The sequence below is a fragment of the Falco cherrug genome, chromosome 9 (genome assembly GCF_023634085.1).
Source record: "Falco cherrug isolate bFalChe1 chromosome 9, bFalChe1.pri, whole genome shotgun sequence".
NCBI classification, from domain to species: domain Eukaryota; kingdom Metazoa; phylum Chordata; class Aves; order Falconiformes; family Falconidae; genus Falco; species Falco cherrug.
This window is the reverse complement of record NC_073705.1, coordinates 8,177,106-8,198,430: the sequence shown is the minus strand read 5'-3', so window position 1 is coordinate 8,198,430 and position 21,325 is coordinate 8,177,106. Positions and strand designations below refer to the sequence as shown.

Here is a 21,325-nt window from a genome sequence, read left to right as displayed (position 1 = left end):
TCCCCTCTTCTCTCTCCTCATTCTCCTCCAGTTTGGCATGTCATGCTGATCAGAGCTGGGCAAGATATTTACAAAGGATAAAAGATGTGGCACACCTGTGGTCAAGTGTCCCATTATCCAGGTGGGTCTCCAGTCTCATTGCATGGTGCAAATTTTGGTGTTCCTCGAACAAGCACATGATGAGCCTTGCACATGGGCTTGTTTCCTTGGCCTGGCCCTTTGCTCTCCAAGGCAGGTGCTTTCCTGGTGTGCAGGAATAGCAGGGAGGGAGACACAAAACCACCGAGCCTTTGTGTGTGGGGTTTGACCATTGATTTTTGTGGTAGCTGAATGTGTTTTCACATTTCTATGGAGGTGACTTTTACCATCTCCAGTGGACCAGCCAGTTGGTGACTGATTAAGTCCACAGCTGGCTTGTAAGTAAATGCTTGAAAGGACACATTTGGGTTGATGCTCTTCAGAGTTCCTTCCCTGCCGTGTGATTAATCGCATTTAAGTCCTGATCCAGCAAAGTATAGAATCATGCCTGGAATGATACATGCATGAACTGCCTCTTTGAAATTGGTGGGAATGACTCATGTGCTTAGTTATACATGTAAGCTCTGGTGGGGCTGTAGGACGTGAGGCTTCATCTGGCTCTTCCTGCCTCCTTTGAGAGAAATACTGAGAAAGTGGGGAAAAGCAGGAGATATCGGGTAACAGACTTCCTTTACTAAGGCTACCCAAGAAATTGCAGCAAGGTGGCTTTTTCTTTGTAGGTCAAACACTGATCTCATTGGAGTGGATGGGGAATTTTGGCCTCCGACGTTGGTGCCGCTTGGCAGTGTGACAGTATTTCTCATTTGCAGCTGGCCTTTGGGAAAATGTCCTCTTGCCTTAGTGCTACTTAAGGATAGGAGTTGAACGGCTTGTGTGTTCTGTTTCCTTTTGTCACCCTGCCCAAACGTCGCTCCTCTGAACTGGGAGGATTTTGCTGTTATCTGTGGATGCTGTGGAGAGAGCGGGGGAAGTGTCCACTGAAAAGGCTTGTTGTGGATGAAAAGCTATCTCATCCAGAATAACTCAGATCTCCTTGTTTTGGCACAAGCACCCTGCCACATAAAGGAAAGGGAAAGAAGTTCTGATAGGGTGTAACAAATTCTTTATAATTGTGGAAAAAAATAATCAGCTGCTTCCTTTTATAGTCAAATAGTTGGAACCCTTTCTAATGTTGACAATTCCTAAATATTTTACAATTTATCTGTGCACATTTTCAAAACTATTATCCCTGAAACAGTTCCTATCTCTTTAATAGTCTCTCTCACTAATTTACTTTCAAGAGTCAGGGTACAGACCTATTTTCAACTGAAATGACAAGCGCCTGCTAACTCGGTTATACAATGTGGTATGCTAGTCTGCCAGAAATCTCCTGGAGAAGAAGCTGCAGCCTCCTAATAGGCTGTTTTACTGTGAAAACAATGTTAAAAAGTATAATAAAGTATTAACAACATTAAAATAAAACAGTGTAGGCCTTAAATGAGCTACAAACTAGTTAAATCTATTCTACTCAGTATGAGCCTTCAGTGCTTTGCAGCTGATACCTCAGAGCTGGGATTTATCTGAAATGAAGGCACCAGGGACATGCAAGAGAAATGGTAATTATAATTTGCAAACATTAGGCTGACACTTTTTTGTGTATGTGTGTATAAATTCTGACAGCTGTGATTTGTGCCATGCCAAATAGTGTTCCACCAAGCTGGGAAGGGCTCACTTTCTGGCAGGCCATCCTCAGAGCAGCAGCTCATTAAAACTTTGGAGAAAGAGAAGTTGCCGAAAACAGGAAGACGTCAGAACCATCTGAGGGGTTTTTGGTACACGCTTGTTGAAAGGTGTTTGAGAAGAGAGCCTTGGGTCTGACAAACTGGAATTTTAGTACGCCTCTCCGTTCACAGTGGGGCAAAATAATTGGTCATCAGTGACTACTAATTTGGTTTAGTAGCCAGAGGCATTTTTTTTCTTCCCAGAAAATCAATGACAGTGCCGAGGTCTGTTCAACGTGATTCAGCTCAAGACGGGTCCTCATTTAGCTCTTGATGCTTCTTCCACTGGAGACAGCTATTTTGTTAAAATGAAATTAAAATCTATCTGTAATACTCAGCTCAGGGAGCGGCACCCGTCAATGCCATGCTGCTCTTGAGGTTTCAAGGTTGTCAGTCTCCCCTCAAACTTATTTTCAAAGGTTTATATATCAACAGAAAAAAAGCTACTTGGCAAGAGTGGATACAAAGGACTTTGCTCAGGAAGGGGATTTATACCAGCTTAAAAGGTGCAATCAATCTGATTGCTAAGTTGTGTTGCAAAAGGGTAAAAACTTGACTTGTGATTGCCTTTTTCTTGTATAATTCAAAAGCGTAGGGACTTGTAAATATCTTAGCGCCAACTTCAGCCCTTGGATTTTCCAGGTAGCTCTCCAACTCATGCAGACAGCTCCTGCAGCACTCTTCCCGCTGCTGGTTAGGACAGCTCTGGCAGGGAGCGGAGCCACGGAGCAGAGGACATGTGGCAGGGAGCGGAGCAAGGGAGCAGAGGACATATGCACAGGCATCGACACTCTGGCAGCCGCGCAGCTGTTTGGGCTGCGCTGAGAGCACTGCTCTGATTTCAATGGCAGCTTAGTGGCAGCAGGATCTGGCCCTGCATGGGTGCTTATGCAACAGATAAATCACATAATTGAGGTTTTTTTACAGTTGTGATAGTAAAACTGTGTGGCAACACCACTGCCTATCCTGAAACCTTAACCCTTTCTTGAAAGGTTAATGAGGTTTCAAGGGGGTTTTAGTCTTTGCTGGTGTCCTTCCATCTAAGGTGCTGTGCTTTTGCTGCACAGCCAGGGTCTGTCCTTGGGGTCTGCAGTCCAGGGGAGGCAGCCACAGGGGGTACCACCACTGTATTCCTTTCTTGAGTACTTTGTGATGGGGACGATTTGTCCTGTGGTGATACTGTTCATGTAGAGATCTTCCCCTGGCGTGTGGCTGGGTCAGCTGAACCAGTTCCCACCAGCTCAGGTTGTTTTCTTACTGGGGACCAGTTTGGTCTCTAGCATCTCTGGAGCACGGGGCACCTTGGTGCAGCTAGCACAGATTATCTTCAGCAAATAAAGGACAAGCTGAAGTCTGTATCTTCTTGGGGCCTTGGGGTACCACCAATGCAGGCAGCAGTAAGGCATTAGCGCTCAGGTACCCCTGCCCTGGAAGAGGGCTGATAGCACAGGAAAATTCTGATTACGGTTCCCTTGTACTGCTATATTGCCTCCCTTCCTCCCTGGTTACTGATGGGCTGGAGCTAGCAATCTATCTACCATTAATTTGTCTCTGTGTAGCCCAGCAGGAACCTGGGGTATGATTACAGCTCTGGCCCTTGTGTGAGAGCCAGCACGGCCCCGGCATCCCCCTGCAAACTGCCTGGCTCTGCCTCGCCTTAATTGTTCCCCTTTGGCTGGTGGACCTGTCTCTTCTAACAAGGGCAGCGAGGAGGGCCGAGGTAATTGAAGCACTTAGCCACACTCCCAAGCATTGCCTCCTGCAGCTAATTAGGAAAGAGGGCCGCTGGGCTCTTCGTTATTTCTTTTAATTGTTTGTGGGTTTTGCATAACAGTGAATGGCAGAGGAGGGATGTGCAGTTAGTGGTGAATTCTTGACTTTGAAATTTGTATAAGAGGTCACTTACAATTTGTTAACACTTTCACAAGAGTGAATTCAATTAGCGGCTCCGGCAGTCCCTGCACACGCGTGTGGGTGTGTTGGTAAGGAGAGGGAGAGATGGAAAAACAAGCAGGGCATGAATATAAAGGCTCTTCATTTTCCTAAGAAGCTTGTGGACTATACAATAAAGTTATAGGCCCCTTACAGCTTTATGGTCCTCTAAATAGGTCCTGGCAATAAACCCATGGAGAGGCCTGAAAGATCATTTTTAAATGATCTCCACTTGTCCTCACTTTCCATTAACCACTGAAGAAAATAACAAGAGAAAAATTGGTAGAAAACACTCAGGGACCAATTTTTTTTGCAGTCTTTGGGCTGGCAAAACTCTCAGTTGAAATAGTGGGTCTTCCACCTGTGTGGCAGCTGCAGGATCCGTGCCGTCAAAGCCCTGATTACTCTGAATTTCTGAAGCTTCTTTACAATCCTTATAATTTGGATGAGGAAATAACAATATAAATTATTTCACTGTGGGCATCCAATGAGGCAGTGGCTTCTTCTAAGTGTCAGAGGATCTGTTATTTTGCTCAGAGGGCTCGTATGTATAGAACAGTAAAAAGAATAAAATCCATTGTAAACATGCACTTTAAAAGATTTATCAGATGCTCATAGCTGTACTTAGGAGTACACATGGTTACAAGAGCACCAATTTGCTTTACTATTCCCTCCCAGGCCAGGAGTGAAATGTATACGTGTAGTGGTCCTAAATGCGCACGTGGAAACACATGTCTTGGAGTGAAGATACTAAGCCAGCTCTTACCTGTTAAATAACTGGCTTTGCAAGCTGGAATTTGTACATTAGCATCGATTTTTGAGTTGGAGGTACCCTTCGGCTAACTTAATTGAAGATTATTTAGATTTGTCTTCAACACATTTGTATCCTGATTGGAAATCTGCTGTTACCCTCTGAGCAACTCAGGTGGGACGTGACTTATGGGGATGAGTTATTCTGCCTGGAGGTCTCAGTCCATGGCTGAGAGTGAACAGTGCTCAGTCTGCAGCCGGCAGCAAATGCAAAACATCCTGAGGAGTATTAAAAAAAAAAAAAAAAAGGGGGGGGAAAAAAAGCCAAGAAATCTCCCCCAACACTGAGCAAAACAAATCAAAGAGCAAGGTCTTCCCCTTGACCTCCATTCCATGCTTGAATCTCCCTGGCTGGGTGGGAACATTACTTTGTTTGAAAGGAAAAGACGTCAATGAGGGCTGAAAAGCTTTGCTTTCACAAAAAGGATTCTGTGGTTATTTCCCCCTGACCCAGGTTTTCATTGCACAGACTGCAAGAGCAGAAGTTTGCAAGGGAAAAATTCCACTTGTGGCGAGAAGTAGTTTTAGATGCTAAAAGTTTTGGAAGAAATTTTTCAGCCAGCTGCAATCAATGGAGATAAACCCATGGACAACAGCCAGTCTGTGTGGGAGAGTAAATTACTTCCCTATTCAGTGTAATGCAATTGATAATAAGGGATCTAAATCTCTGTTCTTTAGATCTTTTTTTTTTTTTTTTCCCAGCTCTGTGGCTGATATGCAGGACCTGAACCTTATGCCAAGCCATGACTTGGCTGTTTATTTTCCCTTAAGCCAGGAGCCTGAAGTAGTCAGAAACTGTTAACAACTGCGGTAAATAACTACACTGAAGGAGAACCAGTGTCTTCATGGTGCATTCAGGATTTTTTTTTTTTTTTGAAGGGGATAACAGGTCTTTCTGCCCAGCTGGATGCGGCTGGGAGCTCTGCAGTAGCCAACGTACACACAGCGATGCAAGCACATACCCAGCCTGGAACGTCTCCAATAGAAGAAAATTATTCTTGAAATAGAAATTCTTATCTTAGCAATGTGAGAATGGTGGCAGAGATGCAAAGTGCCTTTCGCTGTGGAACTGGATAGGACATGCAATTATCCGAGCTGATGGGAGTCCTGTATTTTTTAACTTGGTTGCATTTTTCTGGTGCTTTCAGCCTGACAGTGATTCCAGTCACTGTTACATTTTTACAATTTGTTTTGTCACTGCTCGGATTTTTTTCTAAAACTGTTGTTTGCCCCAATCTTTTGGATTTTTCTGGCTTCACACACTCTCTGTGTTTTTCTGGCTTCCAGTGATCATGGATCAGATATGGCCTTGCTGTAATATCCATCTTTCTTGTATGTCCAGCTTTTCCTGGTGGGTTCTTCCCATGAACACCCTCTGTTCTTCAGTACTGTTTCTTTGATATATCTTTGCAGCTGGTCTGTAGCTAGATGAGCTTTTTTTCTTTTCCCCCCTAGGGCCATGTATTAATGGTCTGAAATGTTCTTTATTTTTGTCTCAAAAATAAGCCTATTGTTGTACTCTGTGTGCCAGAGATGCTGGAAATCTCAGCATCTCTTGGGCAGCTTTCTAAACGTTGTTCTGACTGTGGGCAAACATCACGGCCACTTTGGGTGGAAAGACCACTTGCAAAGCAGAAGCATGAGCACCGAAAACTCCCTTCTTGGGGAAGGTGAAAGAGAAGGGCAGAGCAATCCGTTAAGCCAGGAAGCTGCAGAGATAGCCAAGGTGACAGCTGAGCTGCTAAAGGCTGGTGAGACAATTGTCAACAGAGCCTTAGGACAGCTGCAAATGATACAAAGAAAAGAAGAGGTACTGAATATCTGATGCCCTTGGCCAATTTTTAACCGCTTGAAGAGAGATTGCCATGACCAAATGCTTTAGAGAGGTGAATTTGCTGCAGGAACATGACGAAAGCAGCTGCCAAAGGATTAAGACCAGTTTTAGAGAATGGGAGGTGGAATGGCAGGAGGAGATGAAGTTAGAAGGAAAATGGGATGTAAAATTCAGGAAAGGGATGGTTGAATTGAAGGCAGACGGTAGGGGGGGACCCGGCAGGAGACATGGGGATGACAGAGTGCCAGGGAAATCCTGCCAGCACACCCAAGGTCAGCCCAACCTACAGGCCAACTGCCAAGTGGATGGCAGCACATCGGAGGCAGGGTTATGGCCATGCAGGGTTTGAAGGAGGTACAGGTATAGAATGGCAGAGAATGGCATGTCTGTGCAGCCCTTGTGTCCAGGAATATGTTCTGGGACATAGTATGCAGAATTAGGAAACTTGTGTGACCAAGACAAAAATGAAAGCTTTTCTCTAAAAGCAGCCCTGGAAATACTGGCCAGTGTGTTCACGCTGAGGATGCACTCTGCACTGTTAGCTCCTGGGGAGAAAGCTGGTGCTTGGGATACCAGCTGTGTGCTGGTGTGTTCTAACTTCAAACTCCTTGTGTGACCTTGTGCAAAGCAACTTAAGCTAAAATCTAGCTGTAGAGAGCATCCATATCTTTGTGCTTGCTTCTGGTTCCAAACATGACCATTTAATGCCTGCTAACTTCAGTGCACAGTGAACTTCGATCAGACAAGGTGATTAGGAGGATAAATGCAGGTCTAGACATTTACTGGGGTTTCCAAATGCACCTTGAATAACAAGTTGTATCGACTTCAGTGAAGATCTTGGAGGTCTTCACAAACCCTCTGTTTTTGGATTTCCAGTATCATCAAAATCCAGCCTAGTCAGTTCCCTGCATCCTCCCTCCTGTAAAACAAGGTCATTATGCAAAGAGTAGGGGGGTTGAATACACCTGCTAGTAGCACAGCGTGGTGGGGTTATTTTAAATGAAAGGACCTAGGACTTCAGTCCAGGAGGACAGCAACCCTTAATCTGCACACGTCTCGTGCACAAAGCATGTGGATGGAGATGGTTTTAGCTCCTGGAGGGGAGGTATGGCCAACAACGGGCATTTTCCTTGGAAGAAAGCCTGTAGACCTGTTTGTGGTGGGGATGAGGGCTGGGGCAGGTGAAGCTGAGCATGCATGCAAGGTAATGTGGTCGTTACCCCAGCGCCTGCGTTTGGTGGACACGTGCTTTCTTGCAAATTGTGGCTTGCACAAGGCAGCTCTTGTAGAGATCAGAAGCCGGAGCGTGAATCAGGGGAGCCTGACTGGAGGATGCCCCACAGGGGAGGCTGGGACCCTACCACATCCTCGTTACTGCTGACCTTGGCACGAGCGCTGCCTGCTGATGGATCAGCTATGGAGCTGGACAAGACCCTGGGGAACCACTGTATTATCTATTATCGTCCCATCAGTGCCTCCCCTGACCCCTCCCAGCTCTGAATGCCACAGGCATCAGGGAGGGAATAAATCTCTGTCTGATACTGAGAGAGAGAAGGGAGCGAGAGCAGGAAAAAGGAGAGATGAAAAATGTCCTTTTTATGACTCTCACAACAAAGCTGGCCACATGATTCGTAGCAAACATTTCTCTGGGAAAAGGGAGGGAGAGAACGGGGGGAATCAGCAAAAAAGCAGAGCTGCTTCTCTCTCCTGGAAGATGCCCATGGGGAATTAATAGAGGGGTATGGGTGACCTTTGAAGGTATATATCCCAGGAAAGGAAAGAGGCCTCCAAGCTTCAGAAAGCTCACTCCAGTGCCTGGCGCTGCCTTGTGAAATGCTCCATGCAGCACACGTCCACCATGAACGGAAAGCAGAGGTATAAGCGATTTGCCATGCTAGAGGGAGCAGCAGGGCCAGGGCATGATTAATAAGGCACTAATAGCAACCACAGCATTTGTGTTTGTTTCTGTTTGGGATGATCCAGGAGAGCTTGTACTTGTGAGCCTGGGGAAAACTCCTGACCTTGGTGTCTTTGGGAAAGAGAAGCCTTTAGCAGCACAGCCCAAGGCCTGAGAAAGGGCTGGAGATGTGCTGCTAGGGCTTGAGAAGCCCCCTGCACCTTACACACTGGCAGCTGTGAGCCCACAAACGCAGTCCTGTGACAGCTGCTGAGTTGTTTGGGCCTTCTAACCCCTGTGCTTCTGTTCCCAGGGAGGCAGCCCAGCCCTGAGGCGGCGTGCTAGCACCAGCTGCAACTCCAGCTGTGCAGAAGAGCTGCAACAGGGCTGTGGGTGCAGCCTGGGAGGGTTTGCATTGGCATTCTGGGGATTGTCCCAGAGCGACACCATGATCAGGCAGGGTGGCTGCAGTCTCTACCAGCGTGATGGGACACCTTTGCTTTCTGGCCTTCTAGACGATTCTGTCTGTGCCTTCGGGTAGGGAATGTCGTGTAGGCTCTGCTCTTGTTGCAAAGCTTCCTGCACCTGAGATGTTTATTAAAAATGAACATTTCTTAAATGCGAGCAAGTGCTTGGAGTCATGGAAAAAGACTGCATGCCACAGTTTCCTTCTGCCCCCAGCCAAGCACGTATCTCAGTTGTGAGCGCCCTCCCAGTCAGCAGCGCAAAGAATGTGGTCGTACGGGGCTTAGAGTCCGAAAGCAGAAGCAACTTAAATCCATTGACAACCAAGTAATTTTTAACAGGGCAGGTCTTGTACCTGGTCAGCTGTGACTAGGGACAGGCTTGGGCTGGAGAGTGCTCACCAAAGCCGATATCTTTAACTTCCCAGTCATGGAAAAGTGTGTTAAATTCCCACTTTTACTGAAATGGCTGTAAACAACTTCTTGGTAATCCCAGTAATTTGATTTTGTCTATAACGTGCTTTTAAAGTAAAGGGATAAATACAATCAGTCTGCGTAAAAGGTAGCTATTAAGGAGCAGGGAAGTTGTACAATAATAACTTTAAATTAAAAGCTCTTTCCCACTACTTCTGCTGTTGCGGGGTCTGCAGATTTTCCTTAAAACTTTTGAAACGTGCCTAGACTTCTTACAGGCAGCCATTTAACCTCCGTTTATGAAGAAATAAAGCAAAATTGATGTTGATTTTTGTCTACATTGGGGGATACTTTTGCAACATAAAAGCCCTTTTGCCTGCAATTTGCAGAGCAGCCCTGTCACATCGGTGAGGGCTGATACTGATAAAGATAAAGCTTTATAGCTGGGGCATTTGCGGCTAACAGCAAGCTAATGCTACATTTTCATTTTGATGCAATTAATGTTAATGTCTGCTACGAAAATTGTCATTAAATACCATTTTAAAATCCATTCAATTTGCATATGCAAAGCCCATTTACTATCATGTAAAATACACGGTGCCGTTCATCATGTCTTTTCTCTAGAATTTGTAGCTGTTATTTTTCTGGTAGTGATTATTATCCAGCTCTTAAAATGAAACCTAATGTCTGGTCCAGACATGCACAGAGCAAGAAAACCCTCTGTGCTCCAGCAGCAGCAGGGCTGCTTCGGAGCCCCTTTCAGAGGCTTTGAGCACTTGTTTGGGCTGGACTCGCACAGGCTTTTCCAGACCACCGTACTTTCCAGCTTCCCTAGTGCTTCTGTGGAGGACAAGCTGTGGAAGGACCTAGAATTCAGTCTAAGGTGCCAGCGTTCTCCGCTGCAGACTCCCTGTTGCACAACTCCCCATGAGAAAGTGGCACAGCAGGCAGCTGGGAGCTGGTATGTGAGGGGAACTTTAAATGTGTCACTTCTAAATGCTGTACCTATTTGGACCTCAAGCAGGGCTCATGTACACACTGGATGCTTTGTAAAAACCTTTTGGAAGGCACTGCAATGCAAAAGCCCTAACTTGGTGTGAAGCCTTAAACATCCTGCTGTGTTGCAAGGGATGAATGGGTGGGCTTACGACCTTCTAGAGGGGTTGCAGAGGGAGCAGCAGGTACCAGCTTCCCTCCAACCCTTGGGAAGGAGCCCAAGAAAGCAGTGAAAAGCTGCTTTGCCTCCATCCTGCTGTATTACCAGCTTCTGTCCAAGGCAGGGCGGTGAACTAACAAGTGGGAGAGGGAGTGGGATAAAGAATTTGAACTGATCCTTAACTGCACCAGAGTATTTCAGCTAGTGCAAATGGGTAGCAATGCTGTTGCTCTGATTTTCTGACCCTGGGAAGCCATTATTCTGGCTTACAACTCCTCACATTCCTTTAAATTAAAGGATTGGCATTGAACGTATTTTTAAGAGGTTCCAAGACCTTAGGGCCACAGGTGACATGGGGATGTGTTGTAGCATGTAGATTAGATTTAGATAGCTGATTATCTGACGCACACACGGGTGCAATCAGATATGGAAGTGGTGCTGTGACTCAGCTGCAGCTCAGCCAGGTTCAGGACACTTCTGTTTTGGGCTGTTCTGTGCTAACAGAGATGTGGGGGAGATGGAGATGTGAGAGTAGGAACAGATAATATTCTGTGAAGGGCCCCGAGCCCTTCCCCCTTACCGTGCTGTGATGCCATAAGTGAAGTCTGCAGGTACTTCAGGAGGACATTTCTTGAAGCGACTGGGTTTGTCATCTTTGAGTCGAATGTCCTTGGCCTTGTAGTACAAATTAAATTCATGGGCTGTGGTGTAACCAGCCTTCAGAGCACCACGGTTCATGGTGATGAAGTCCCGGGGCATCTTCTGGAGTAAGGAAGTCCTGGGCTTTACTGTGTTCCAGTGGCCTATTGCTGGAGATGGAAGGAAACATGAGCAGCAAAAAGAAAAGTATCAGACATTTTGGGTAACTCCTACTTGGGAAGGCAGGCTGCAGTGTGTGCACCATGCACAAGGGCCCTGCATGGCTTGCATGCATTTTGCCATGGTTTCACTGTGGAGTGAACTTTGTAGCCTACCCCACTGCATTCCACAGGGGGACATCTCCCATCTGAATCGGATGTCTTCTCACCCTCCACCCTGGCTTGCTCAGCAAGTCTGATTTCACAGGGCAGTTGTCACAAAGTAGGAGCTCTAACAAACTTAAAGTGGTCACATGTATCACCCTTGGCAGGTGCAATACTCCTTGCTGTTTGGGCTCTGGGTGATCCTATAAAAGCTTCCGATATGATAGAGAAACTTTACTAGTCACGGAGCAATTTGGGTGATATTAATGAAAGCGGGTGAACGCCAGAGCTCTTCACCTCCAGCTTGATAAGAAGTATTGAAGAGCACTGGGAAGGAGAGTAGAGTTCCTACTAGCATTAGGACTTTGTTGCAGGTCTGTATTTTAGTGGCAGTGTCATACCTTCAGGGACTCCTCCATCTGTTCTGTGGGTGTGCATCCCATATGAAAAATCAAAGCCTGGCAGGGTGTAGCAGTTTCTCTGGGGCTTCCCCAATTCTGCCTGCAGAAGAGTGAAGTTAAAGGAGAAGCGTAAAGACCTTTCCTGATAAGCTGAAGCCTCTGAAAATAAACATTTGTAACAGAACTTGGCTAGAAGTACCAGGAGTGGTGGTGGCCCCGCTTGCAGCGGTTTGAATCCTACTGCACAAGTGACTGCCGCGGTGCAAAAGGAGAACGCACAGCCATGAGGCTTCACCAGAGCTGAAGCCTAAGGGATGCCAAATTTCACCCAAGTTTGTACCTGAGTTATAAAGCCACCTAGCCTTGCTGGAAATAGGGATCCTTACTCAATACATATGGACTTCAAGTCTCCTTGTTTGGCTAATCTCTCCTTTGGCTGGTATGCCCAGCCGTGGTGTCTGCTGGGGGGACTCTGCAGCTAGTCTTAACTTTCCTTTGAGTTATTTCATTTCCAGTTTGTGCAACCTCTTAGACAGCTGAAGTAAACTTCCCCAAGCACAATCACATTGCTTCTCCTGCCTGGGAATAATCAAGACGCAAGGCATGTTGCAGGGGGAGGATAAGGGGATTGAAGAAGGGGGAGCAGAGCCTGGGGTTTATAGCACAAAAAAGAAGAGAACTTGAGCTCAATAACCTCATCTCTGTTTAGTTTTAAAATGAACTCTTCCCCAGCCCATGTGTGTCCCAGCCTGGTGGTGTCTGTGGGATTAACTGACCTCCCCTCACCCCTTTGTCTCTACCCTCCCATCTCCATGGTGAAGTCACTGCAGGATGTGTGTGTCTTGAAACCTTATTGCTGCTTGAAAGGGGGGCGGTGGAGGAGGGAAGGGGAGACAGCCTGGCAGCCTGGTCTGTGCACTCCTGCTGGGGGAAGCTGGAGCAGGGTCAGGCAAAGCGTGTCCCCAGGAGCCCTGAGGCATGGCGTGGGTGCTTTGGGACACGTGATTTTCCATGGGAAGGATGTTGGAGGAGATGGGGGTTTGTAGGTGTTGGCAGGTCTTGTTGGGAGAGTGAGAGTGCTGAAATCCTACTCTAGTGCTTCTCACAGGTGAATCATTGAACATTAACACTGAGGTGGCCATTATTACGTTCCAGAGTGAACGCTCTCTGGATCAGGAGATACTGAATCAAATGTAGAGCTTTCTGCTGGGATCGAGTGCAAAGAGTGAGACTGAAAATTGATCACCTCCACTATGGCAGGCTGAGGCTGTACAGCAATTAAGGGATACAGCTTATTAAAGTTGCTTATATGGGAACATCATCCAAACCCAAATTTATGTTCAGCTTCCAGCCAGCACTGGGCAAACCCTGGCCAAGGCCTTGGAGCAGCCAGGGCTCTCCTGTACACTGCCAGCCTGGTGGCCCCTTTCCAATGTACTGCTGAAGGGTACTCACCAAGTGTGTATGATGCTGTTGAACAACCTGAAGCTGTTTTGCTTCACCCTCAGCTCAGGCAAAACTCTCACTGAGCCATTATGCCTGGAGAGCCAAGGGTTAATAACCCCTGCTCAAAACAGGCACCTTTCCAGAGGGTTCTGTGTTGAGGTCTCTAGAATTTTCTCATTCCTCAAACTATTTTGCCTGGAGCCATTTTTTTTTTTTTTTTTTTTTTTTCTGTGCAATCAGTTTGGAGTTTCTCGTTCCCATCTCTACATATAGCTGCACAAAAACTTCAAAGCACAGAGTGATGGTGGCCCTGGGCTCCTCACCGGCATGTCTGGGGTGAGACCGTGCCCACTTGCTTGAGCAACTTGTCTGTGTTGTGACAACAGGTCTGCTCCTCTGCAGATGCTGGCTGTCTGGGACCATTGGGCCTGCAAGCCCATACAGGGATGCTTCCATGGAAATCCAGGGTCTTGTTTCTCAGGTCTGGGAGGGAGGTGCTTCATCTTGGTCCTGTTAAATCCATGCACTTGTGAGGCTATAAAGCAGGTGTGGTAATCCCATGACTCTCAGGAGCACAAGTTCACCAGAAAATGAATTTTCTGGACTTGCTAAGATCCTTTGAGAGTCTTGAAAACCCCACCAGGCTCCTTCCCTGTGTGAAGCTACAGACCCTTTGTTGCAAACAGACCTTTTTGAAAGCAATTGACTGAGCTACCTAATACAACATTTGCAGAACATGGCTGCATTCCCCCAGCTGCCTCTTGTGAACCTCTAGCAGAGGAAAAGACTGTCCCTTGCAGATGTGTCCAGCACCAAGCACAATGGGAGTGAGTGGGCTTTTAGTGCTACTGCAACCGAAATATCACATGGCAGTGCTAAACCATATGTGCACGCTGTGTGTGAGTTAGGGAGCTCGCGCAAAGCGTATAAACCAGTGCCAGGGATGATAAAGTGGCTTTCATTGCTGATCTATTTCTCCTGTATTTACAGGCATTTGTACACTAGCTATTTTTAGACTAGTTGTTGCTGAAATACAAGGGAAATGGTGTAACGTTCCCCAGATGCATGAGAAAAGGCTTTTTCCAGGGATCCTGTTCTGATACTGGATCAGCTAAGTGAGGTCAGAAATCTGCTGTGACGGCAAAGGTGTGGCGGATGGGAGGAAATTGCTGAGAAACTGCAGGGAAGGAGAGGTTTGTAATCTGTGGCAAAGCTGCTTCCAGACCGCTGAATGCAGAACTCTGTAGAGTGGAAGAAATTGCAGGATTTAAAGATTGCCTTTTGTAGAGCACCTGAAGTTAACATAGTTGGGTGTTTACTTCATCACAAAATGAATGCACACTGTTTCCTTTTATGATGGGATGGCATTTTACAGTCACTTTGCACTGAATAAATAAAGCTGAAGGTGCTGGGTAATTAATTAAAAAAAAAAAAAATCTGGTCCAATATGTTGAACATGGAGAGAACCTGTGCCTGAAGAAAAATCAAAGGACTCAGAGGACTCTGGTTGCCTGCCAACATCTTTTACCCACGAAAGCAAAGAATGGGAAGGAGGTAGCAGGAATGAATCTTGCTCAGTGTAATCCAAGATTACGGCTTTTCTCATTCATAAATTAGCGAAATGCTGTTGCACCCTCATGGGCTAGTTTCATTTGTTTGTCCTGGTGCGCTGTAGGTGTGCTCTGTCACAAAGCGGTGGGGATAGTGAGTCAAAGCTGATGCAGAAGGTCCTTTTTTCTTCCCCAGCTCCAGCACTGTTCCCTGTGTTCAGGTTTAGCCTGTCACAAAGCTGCTTGGCTGGAATACAGATCTGTCTGACAGCTGTGCCCATCAGCAGACAACTTCATTAAACCTCATTAAGATGTCATTTCTCTGCCTTATTTCCCACCTCTTGGCTCTAATTAAAACAGTCTCTCTCTGCATCCCAGGCGGTCCTAATTTTCTCTGGGTACCTTCTGCAAGTTTTCTCCCTTTACGGCCTCAGTGAGGAAAATCCAGCGTCTTAAATACTGTTTATCCAGCCTGTTCGGAGAAGACAACTCTAGACTTGTTCCTGAAGCATTCCCAGAGCATCCTAGGGAGATCATCACCTCCTCCCAGGCCTGCAGGAGACGTGTGTCAAGGCTTTGTTTGCTCTCTCAAACTGTCTCTAAGGACTCAGCTAATGCATTCTTTCCCTTTGGACACAATAATTTTCATGGTTGAACCAGGTGTGTCCAGTGTTTGGAGGGTGCCATGCTCAGACTGGCCGCAGTGATGGGGATGTTTGATCTGTGGGGATACCCTGGCTGGCTGAAAAACAAATGGTGTTGGGTGTATCAAGATCCCTCTGGCCTCTGCTGAGCAGCTTCTGATTTGTACAGCCCCAGATTTGAGCTCTGAATTTGTATTTGAGTGTGTAACAGTGCTGGAAAACCTTCACTGCGAAGGAAGAAGGAAGGCTTGGAAATGGGTCTGTCTGGAAGAGATGGGCACGTTGCAAAGGTGTAAGGAAGTAGAAAACCTTTAAGGATTCCAGGTTTTGTTGCAAGACTTTTTTTTGTGTTTCATCCCCTGGTATTTATGACCCGTTGACACACGTTGTATCAATTTTCTAAAGACGACTGAGACTGCCAGAGGGGTGGGAGACGTGTCTGTGCAGGGAGGTACGGTGAAAGATGGAGGCAGGGATATTTAATTCCTGCATCTGAGGCAGCCCTTCACTGGGAGGGGATGCTGGGCAAATCCATGAATCCTCTCTGCTCTATCTCAGCCGGGGCTGCCCTGTCCCCTCCTCGATGGCTCTGCCCTGTGGATGCCTGCAAACCCCATGCCGGTGCATTTTCAGCCTGCCAGGCCCTGCTTCCTTCCCTACCTTCTGTTCCCCTTTTCATTACACCCCCTTGTACAGTAAAGCCTCCCGTCACGCTGCCATTACTATTATTATTGCAGATTTACTGCACTTGCAGAGTGAAGTGATTGCGGTGACAAGGCCCAGCATTTTTCCCTCCTTCCCCCCGCGACAGCTTGAAATCAAGCCCTTCATTTGCATTTACATGATCTTGCTGTGCAGCTTATGAGATTGGGAGATTTATTTGCTACTTAGCTTGATGTTTGATTACACTCTAAGAAGGCAGTGAGCTACAAAGTGCAGGGATACATCAGAACTGAGCTACTGAAAGCCTCTGGGGGACAGTAACTCAACATCAGGTTTAGGTAGATGAGAAAGGGAATGTTCAGTGTTTTGAGAAAGGCAAATTTGATGAGATTTTTTTTTTAAAGGTGGAGGGAAAAACTTACTTTCCCTCTCACAAAAAAATGATTGGGAAAACAAGAATGTTATGAAAACACACCTGAAAATCTGGATTTGTTAGTGCAGAAGAAATCCTAGCAGGGGCTGGTGGCTGCTGGGCTGCCTGCCACTAACTGCTTGTAACTTCCACTCCCAGGAAGATTATTAATAATAAATTGGCAGTTACCTTTGAAGATTTTCATAAACATTAAAGGTCAAAGTCATGGGAAGTTTTGCTTGATGAAGGACCACAAAATCTGTCACCGATTTAAGCTTCAAGATACGCCACTGAGCATTAATCCTGCTGTAATAGTGGGGAAACTGAGGCAGGGAATCAGTGTGCCCGTGCAGGACAGCAGAGGGGATGGAGGCTGGATTGGGGAGAGAAGCGGACCTGTTCCCAGCACTGTGTGCAGTGTTCAGAGCGGGAGACCAAATTATTATAGTGTCCCACAGCGGTGTGAGAGTCCTCCAGAGAAAAGGGTGATGGCAGGGCAAAGTGCTGCCTTCAGAGTCAGGAACAGTAAAGTTTCAGGATCTTACTGTGAGTTTAACTCCCTTCATTTACAAATACTCCAGGTAGAGATGCTGCTAACCCAGAATATGTCTACACATGCAGTCTGTACTAACCCGTGCTCCTGACTGACATGCACTGGGAGCTTCTTAAATACAAACTTTTGAGTGTCAGGTCTAAACTGGAAAGATTTTTCCTTCTAGAAGCTGCATTTTGTGTGACGCCAGCAGCAGAGGGCTGTGAAGATGGGTGGGACGCTGGGTTTGATATGGCAGTGGGATAAGGCAGGTGGCACTTCCAGCCCAGGGTTCCACCTGCCCAGCCTGGGCACCAGCCTGCCCCTTCCCATCATCGCTGCCCCCAGCGGGGCTGTAGTGCCGACACCTGAGGGCCACGCATGAGGGTCGTTCCCCGCCCCCCCCCCCCCCCGAAACCCACACCTAAGGAAAGACACCCGCTATCTGATACAGTAACTTCGCGTGTGAACTGTTTGTACTTAGCTCTTAGTCTTGAAAATTGCCATGAGATATGCTATTACAATTAATCATTAAAGACTTAAGAAAGAGTATACCCCATTACATAAAAGACTCCAGTGATGATCTTTATCCAACTTGTAAAATGGGAAGACTTGATGCGACTGAATAATTTTCCTCTCATCTGCACAAAATCATGAATGCAAGTCATACTTTGAGCCTGAAGTGAATACTGCGAGACCAGCCTATAATTACCAAAACAGAAAAAAAGAACAGCGTTTTCTAATGAATGACAAGCCACTAGGTGGAAATCTAATTTGGTCTAATTAAGCAGCCTTTGTGAGGATTTGTCTTTAGATGAAAAGAGGGAGCCAAAGAGATCTAAATGCAAATGAACTCTATCATTTTGGTTTTAAAGGGCCAGACAGATATGAAAGTATTTGCGTACACAATACTTTCATTTGTCTTCATGGGTGTATTCGCCTTCTAGTTTTCCATTGAAAAATCCTGTTTGCCCCAAAATTCTGCAACTCTGAATACCAGCCACTCCTTATTGAGTTGGCAGACAATGTGCTGTTAGAGGGACAATTTTAGTAGTAGGGTATGACAACTGTTAAAACTGCCTTTTTCCGTAACAGGACTGCTTCTTTCTGCTGTTGGAAAATGGTTTTGCAAAAAAAAAAACAAAACCAAAAGGAGGCTCTTTGCTAGGGACTTTGATCCCAAGCCTGCTGCTGTCGTTGTGTGGCACCGTATAACTCTTAGGTCTTTAGGGGCACCTGCTGGACCCTGAGCCGCTCCTCAGTGCCTCTGTGTCAGTATGAATTACTTCAGCATTGATAAATCACCAACACCTTGCCCAGTTGTGCTATTTCTGCTGATTCTGCCGACAGTCTCAATGCTGGGAGCAGGCAGCCCAGGTACAACCCCAAAGGCTGAGACTCACGGAGGTGTTTGACTATAATTGAGATGGAAATATTGAAAACTACCTTCTCCTGCTCTATTAGATCTTCTCCTGACTTTAAGATAAATTTGTGTCTGTGTAAGGTTTCATGCCAGCAGTGAAGGTCAAGGAAGCGTATGTGTTTCTGTAGCAGATGTCACAGCTTGTGAAACTCACACAGCCTCCGCTTGCTTGCAAGCCCTGAAGAGGCACCGTGGTCTGTAGTCTTAAGATAAAGCCGCTGGCAGAAGGGTGGGCTCTTCAGAAGACGGGTGCAGTTTAGAGCTATTGCTAGGCTGAGGTCTTACCTGTACCTGATCTTTCTTGAGCTACAACCACCATTAACCATTCCCAGGCAGAATGAGCCTGGGAGAGATTTGAGGACATGTAGGGACAATGGCAGGGAGGTTTGGTACAGTGTGGGGTGGCCTGGAGCAGCTGAATGGAGAGAGGCATCTGAGTCCTTGCTCTCCCCATAGGCAACATCGGGGGAAAATGGAGGTGTGTACGGACAATCAGAGTGGGAAAATCCATGGAATAATTCTGTCTTTGACATGGCGGCAGCTCTGGGAGCTTTGGGGAGAATACGGGCAGAACAGTGTGAAGCACCTTGGCAAAAAAAAGCTATTTTACCATCTTTGCATTTGGCTCCCCAGAGAGATGTGGGGCCTCCAGAGAGTAGCTGGAAAGGGTGTAGTGGGGTTGTCATTTCCCAGAGAAACCACAGCCTTGGGGATACCTGCTGCGCTGCAAACCCTGAAGTCAAATTCTGCCAGGGAACACTTTTGCTCGGTGTGTGTTGGCTTCAGTGGGAGCACTGAGGTTTAGCTGAGAGCAGGGTGTGGGTTATCTGAAGATGAGAGAGAGAACGTTCTTTAAATGTTAGAGAGATGGGACAATTTAAAAAAAAAAAGTTTCCATCCCCTTCTAGCAGTTATGACCTTTTCCCTGTCTTTCATCCTTAGTAATATCTGTTCTATAAACCTCCCCATCTGCTACTTCAAGAAAAATCCCTTTATGTTCTCAAGGCCAGATGTTGTCCCAGATTATGCCCAGCAGAACTCAACTTAGTGAAGCTGCTGTTTACACCGTGTAACTTGCTGCCTTCAGCTCCATACAGGTGGTTTTAATTTCCTCCTCCTGCATTTCTTTGGGTGCTGTGGAATATATTAGACTAAACGTTGCCAGTGTAGCATACATATAAGCCACAATGACATTAAAGGAGTTGAATGCAAGTGAGAATTCAACTGTGGGCCTTTCTGAGCAGATTGAATATGGCAACATTCCCTATATAGCAAAAGAGTTCCCCAGTGGCACAGACCTCTGATTCTTAGGGCCAAATTCAATCCTTGGCTGCAAATGAGATACTGGCTGCCTTGAGAGCTACCTGTTATTTCACAGCAGAATTTGCTTCATGTCAATACTCCTGTGGTACCCCCTAGAACAAAATATTCAAATATTTCAGACTAACAGACAACTTGTTAAATTCAGGCAAACCTCTAGTTCAGGAATCTCTCAGCTTTCACTCAAGGAGAAACTCCAATCTCTGATCACAGATGCAGCAACTTACCAACTTCAGTCACCTCATGTACAGAATAATCTCCATTTTCATTAGAGAATAGATAAAGTTTTTGCTGTTAAAAAAGGATGCTGTTTCTTTAATGTAATAAAACCTCAGCAGGACAGAATGTCTTTACTAGACTATCCCCCACTATTCCCACAAGAAATCAAATATAATCCTATTTAAGAAGCTTTAAATAATTTTGAGCTTTCATATTGACTTATTAAAATGCAGCTTAAAAAACGCCTTCCTTGCAATCCCTTTACAAGGGTCAGGGATATAAAATTTGAAGAAATATGATTAGTAGATCAGTTGGAAAGATATATGCGGCAGCTTCCAATTTTATTATTTAAAATGCCCTTTTAGAAGAAAAGGTGATTCTGTAAAAAGTGGCACCATCTCCCTGAAGGAATCTAGTCCTGGGATTTCGAGTCCTGCCTCTTGCACTCAGCACCCAACACATCTGCAAGGTGTTAGACATGAAGAGCCCTTACAGCTGGGACAGAAGAGTTGGGTTCTGTGTCCTCATACTCCAGCAAGAGGCTTATCAGGCTCTAAGCACAGAAGCAGCCAGTGGCATTTGTGGCCATTCGTTGGGGACTGCAGAAGACAAAGTGATGGTAACAGAGATGCAAATACACCACAGAGGACAGGGCCATTGCATAGCTGTGAGCGTGGGTACCGTTTGGCCCACAGAACTTTTACTGCTTGAAAATTCTGAGGGATGAAGAGCTCCTGTAACCCTTCAGATATTGGTTGGGGTGGGACGAGTCCCTTTTTTACTTTCTAAACACTACATGTTGGAATAAAAAAAATACAGGATGAAACAGGGATCCTGCTGTGCTGACTTGAACTCTCTGCAGGGTGAACTGCATCTTCCCAAGGAATGGCTACAGGCTCCACCAGCGTGTCCTGAGAGGTCCAGGCAGAAATCTCCTCCCAATGGATTTCAGCCCAGTTGCCCATGTTCCATCCTATCAACTGGGGAAGAGCTGGGATTGTAACCAAGACCATTTTGGGGCACATTGCTTGAAAAAATAACTGGAAGGTGCTAAGCAGAGAAAACTGAGTCAGTTACAGGTTGTCCTGAGCTTCCACTCTGCAGTTCTCCCGGGATTAGCAGGGTTGTATGGATGTAAATGTTGAGACAATTTGACCCCTGCTCTTGAAGTATATTAAATACAATGAAGACCCAAATTGTGCTGTCAGTTAGACAGAACTCCCATCAAGCACAGAGGGTCTTGTGCTAATGCAAGAATCTGCCTGAATCATTTGCTCTGTCCTACAGCAAAATGTATTCAACATGCTGAAATTTAACTGCAAAACCTACTGAGCAAAATCACACCCTGCCCATTACACTTACAGCCAGCTACTGTGAAATCCTAATGTGTCAGACTTTCTCTGGGAAATAAGGTAACTAATAACTTTACTCCTGCCTAAGGCTGGAC

The 21,325-nt window shown here is 46.1% G+C and overlaps 1 protein-coding gene across 1 annotated transcript in view; it reads right to left on the bottom strand.

Moving 5' to 3' along the window:
• Positions 1–21,325, bottom strand: part of CFAP77 (cilia and flagella associated protein 77) — a 61,704-nt gene that overhangs the window by 13,231 nt on the left and 27,148 nt on the right. Inside the window, exons 2-3 of the mRNA XM_055720693.1 lie at positions 11,670–11,769; positions 10,887–11,115 (exon numbers count right to left, since the gene is read on the bottom strand). Of these exons, the coding sequence (XP_055576668.1) occupies positions 10,887–11,115; positions 11,670–11,769 (329 nt within the window). The remainder of the gene's footprint in view (positions 1–10,886; positions 11,116–11,669; positions 11,770–21,325) is intronic.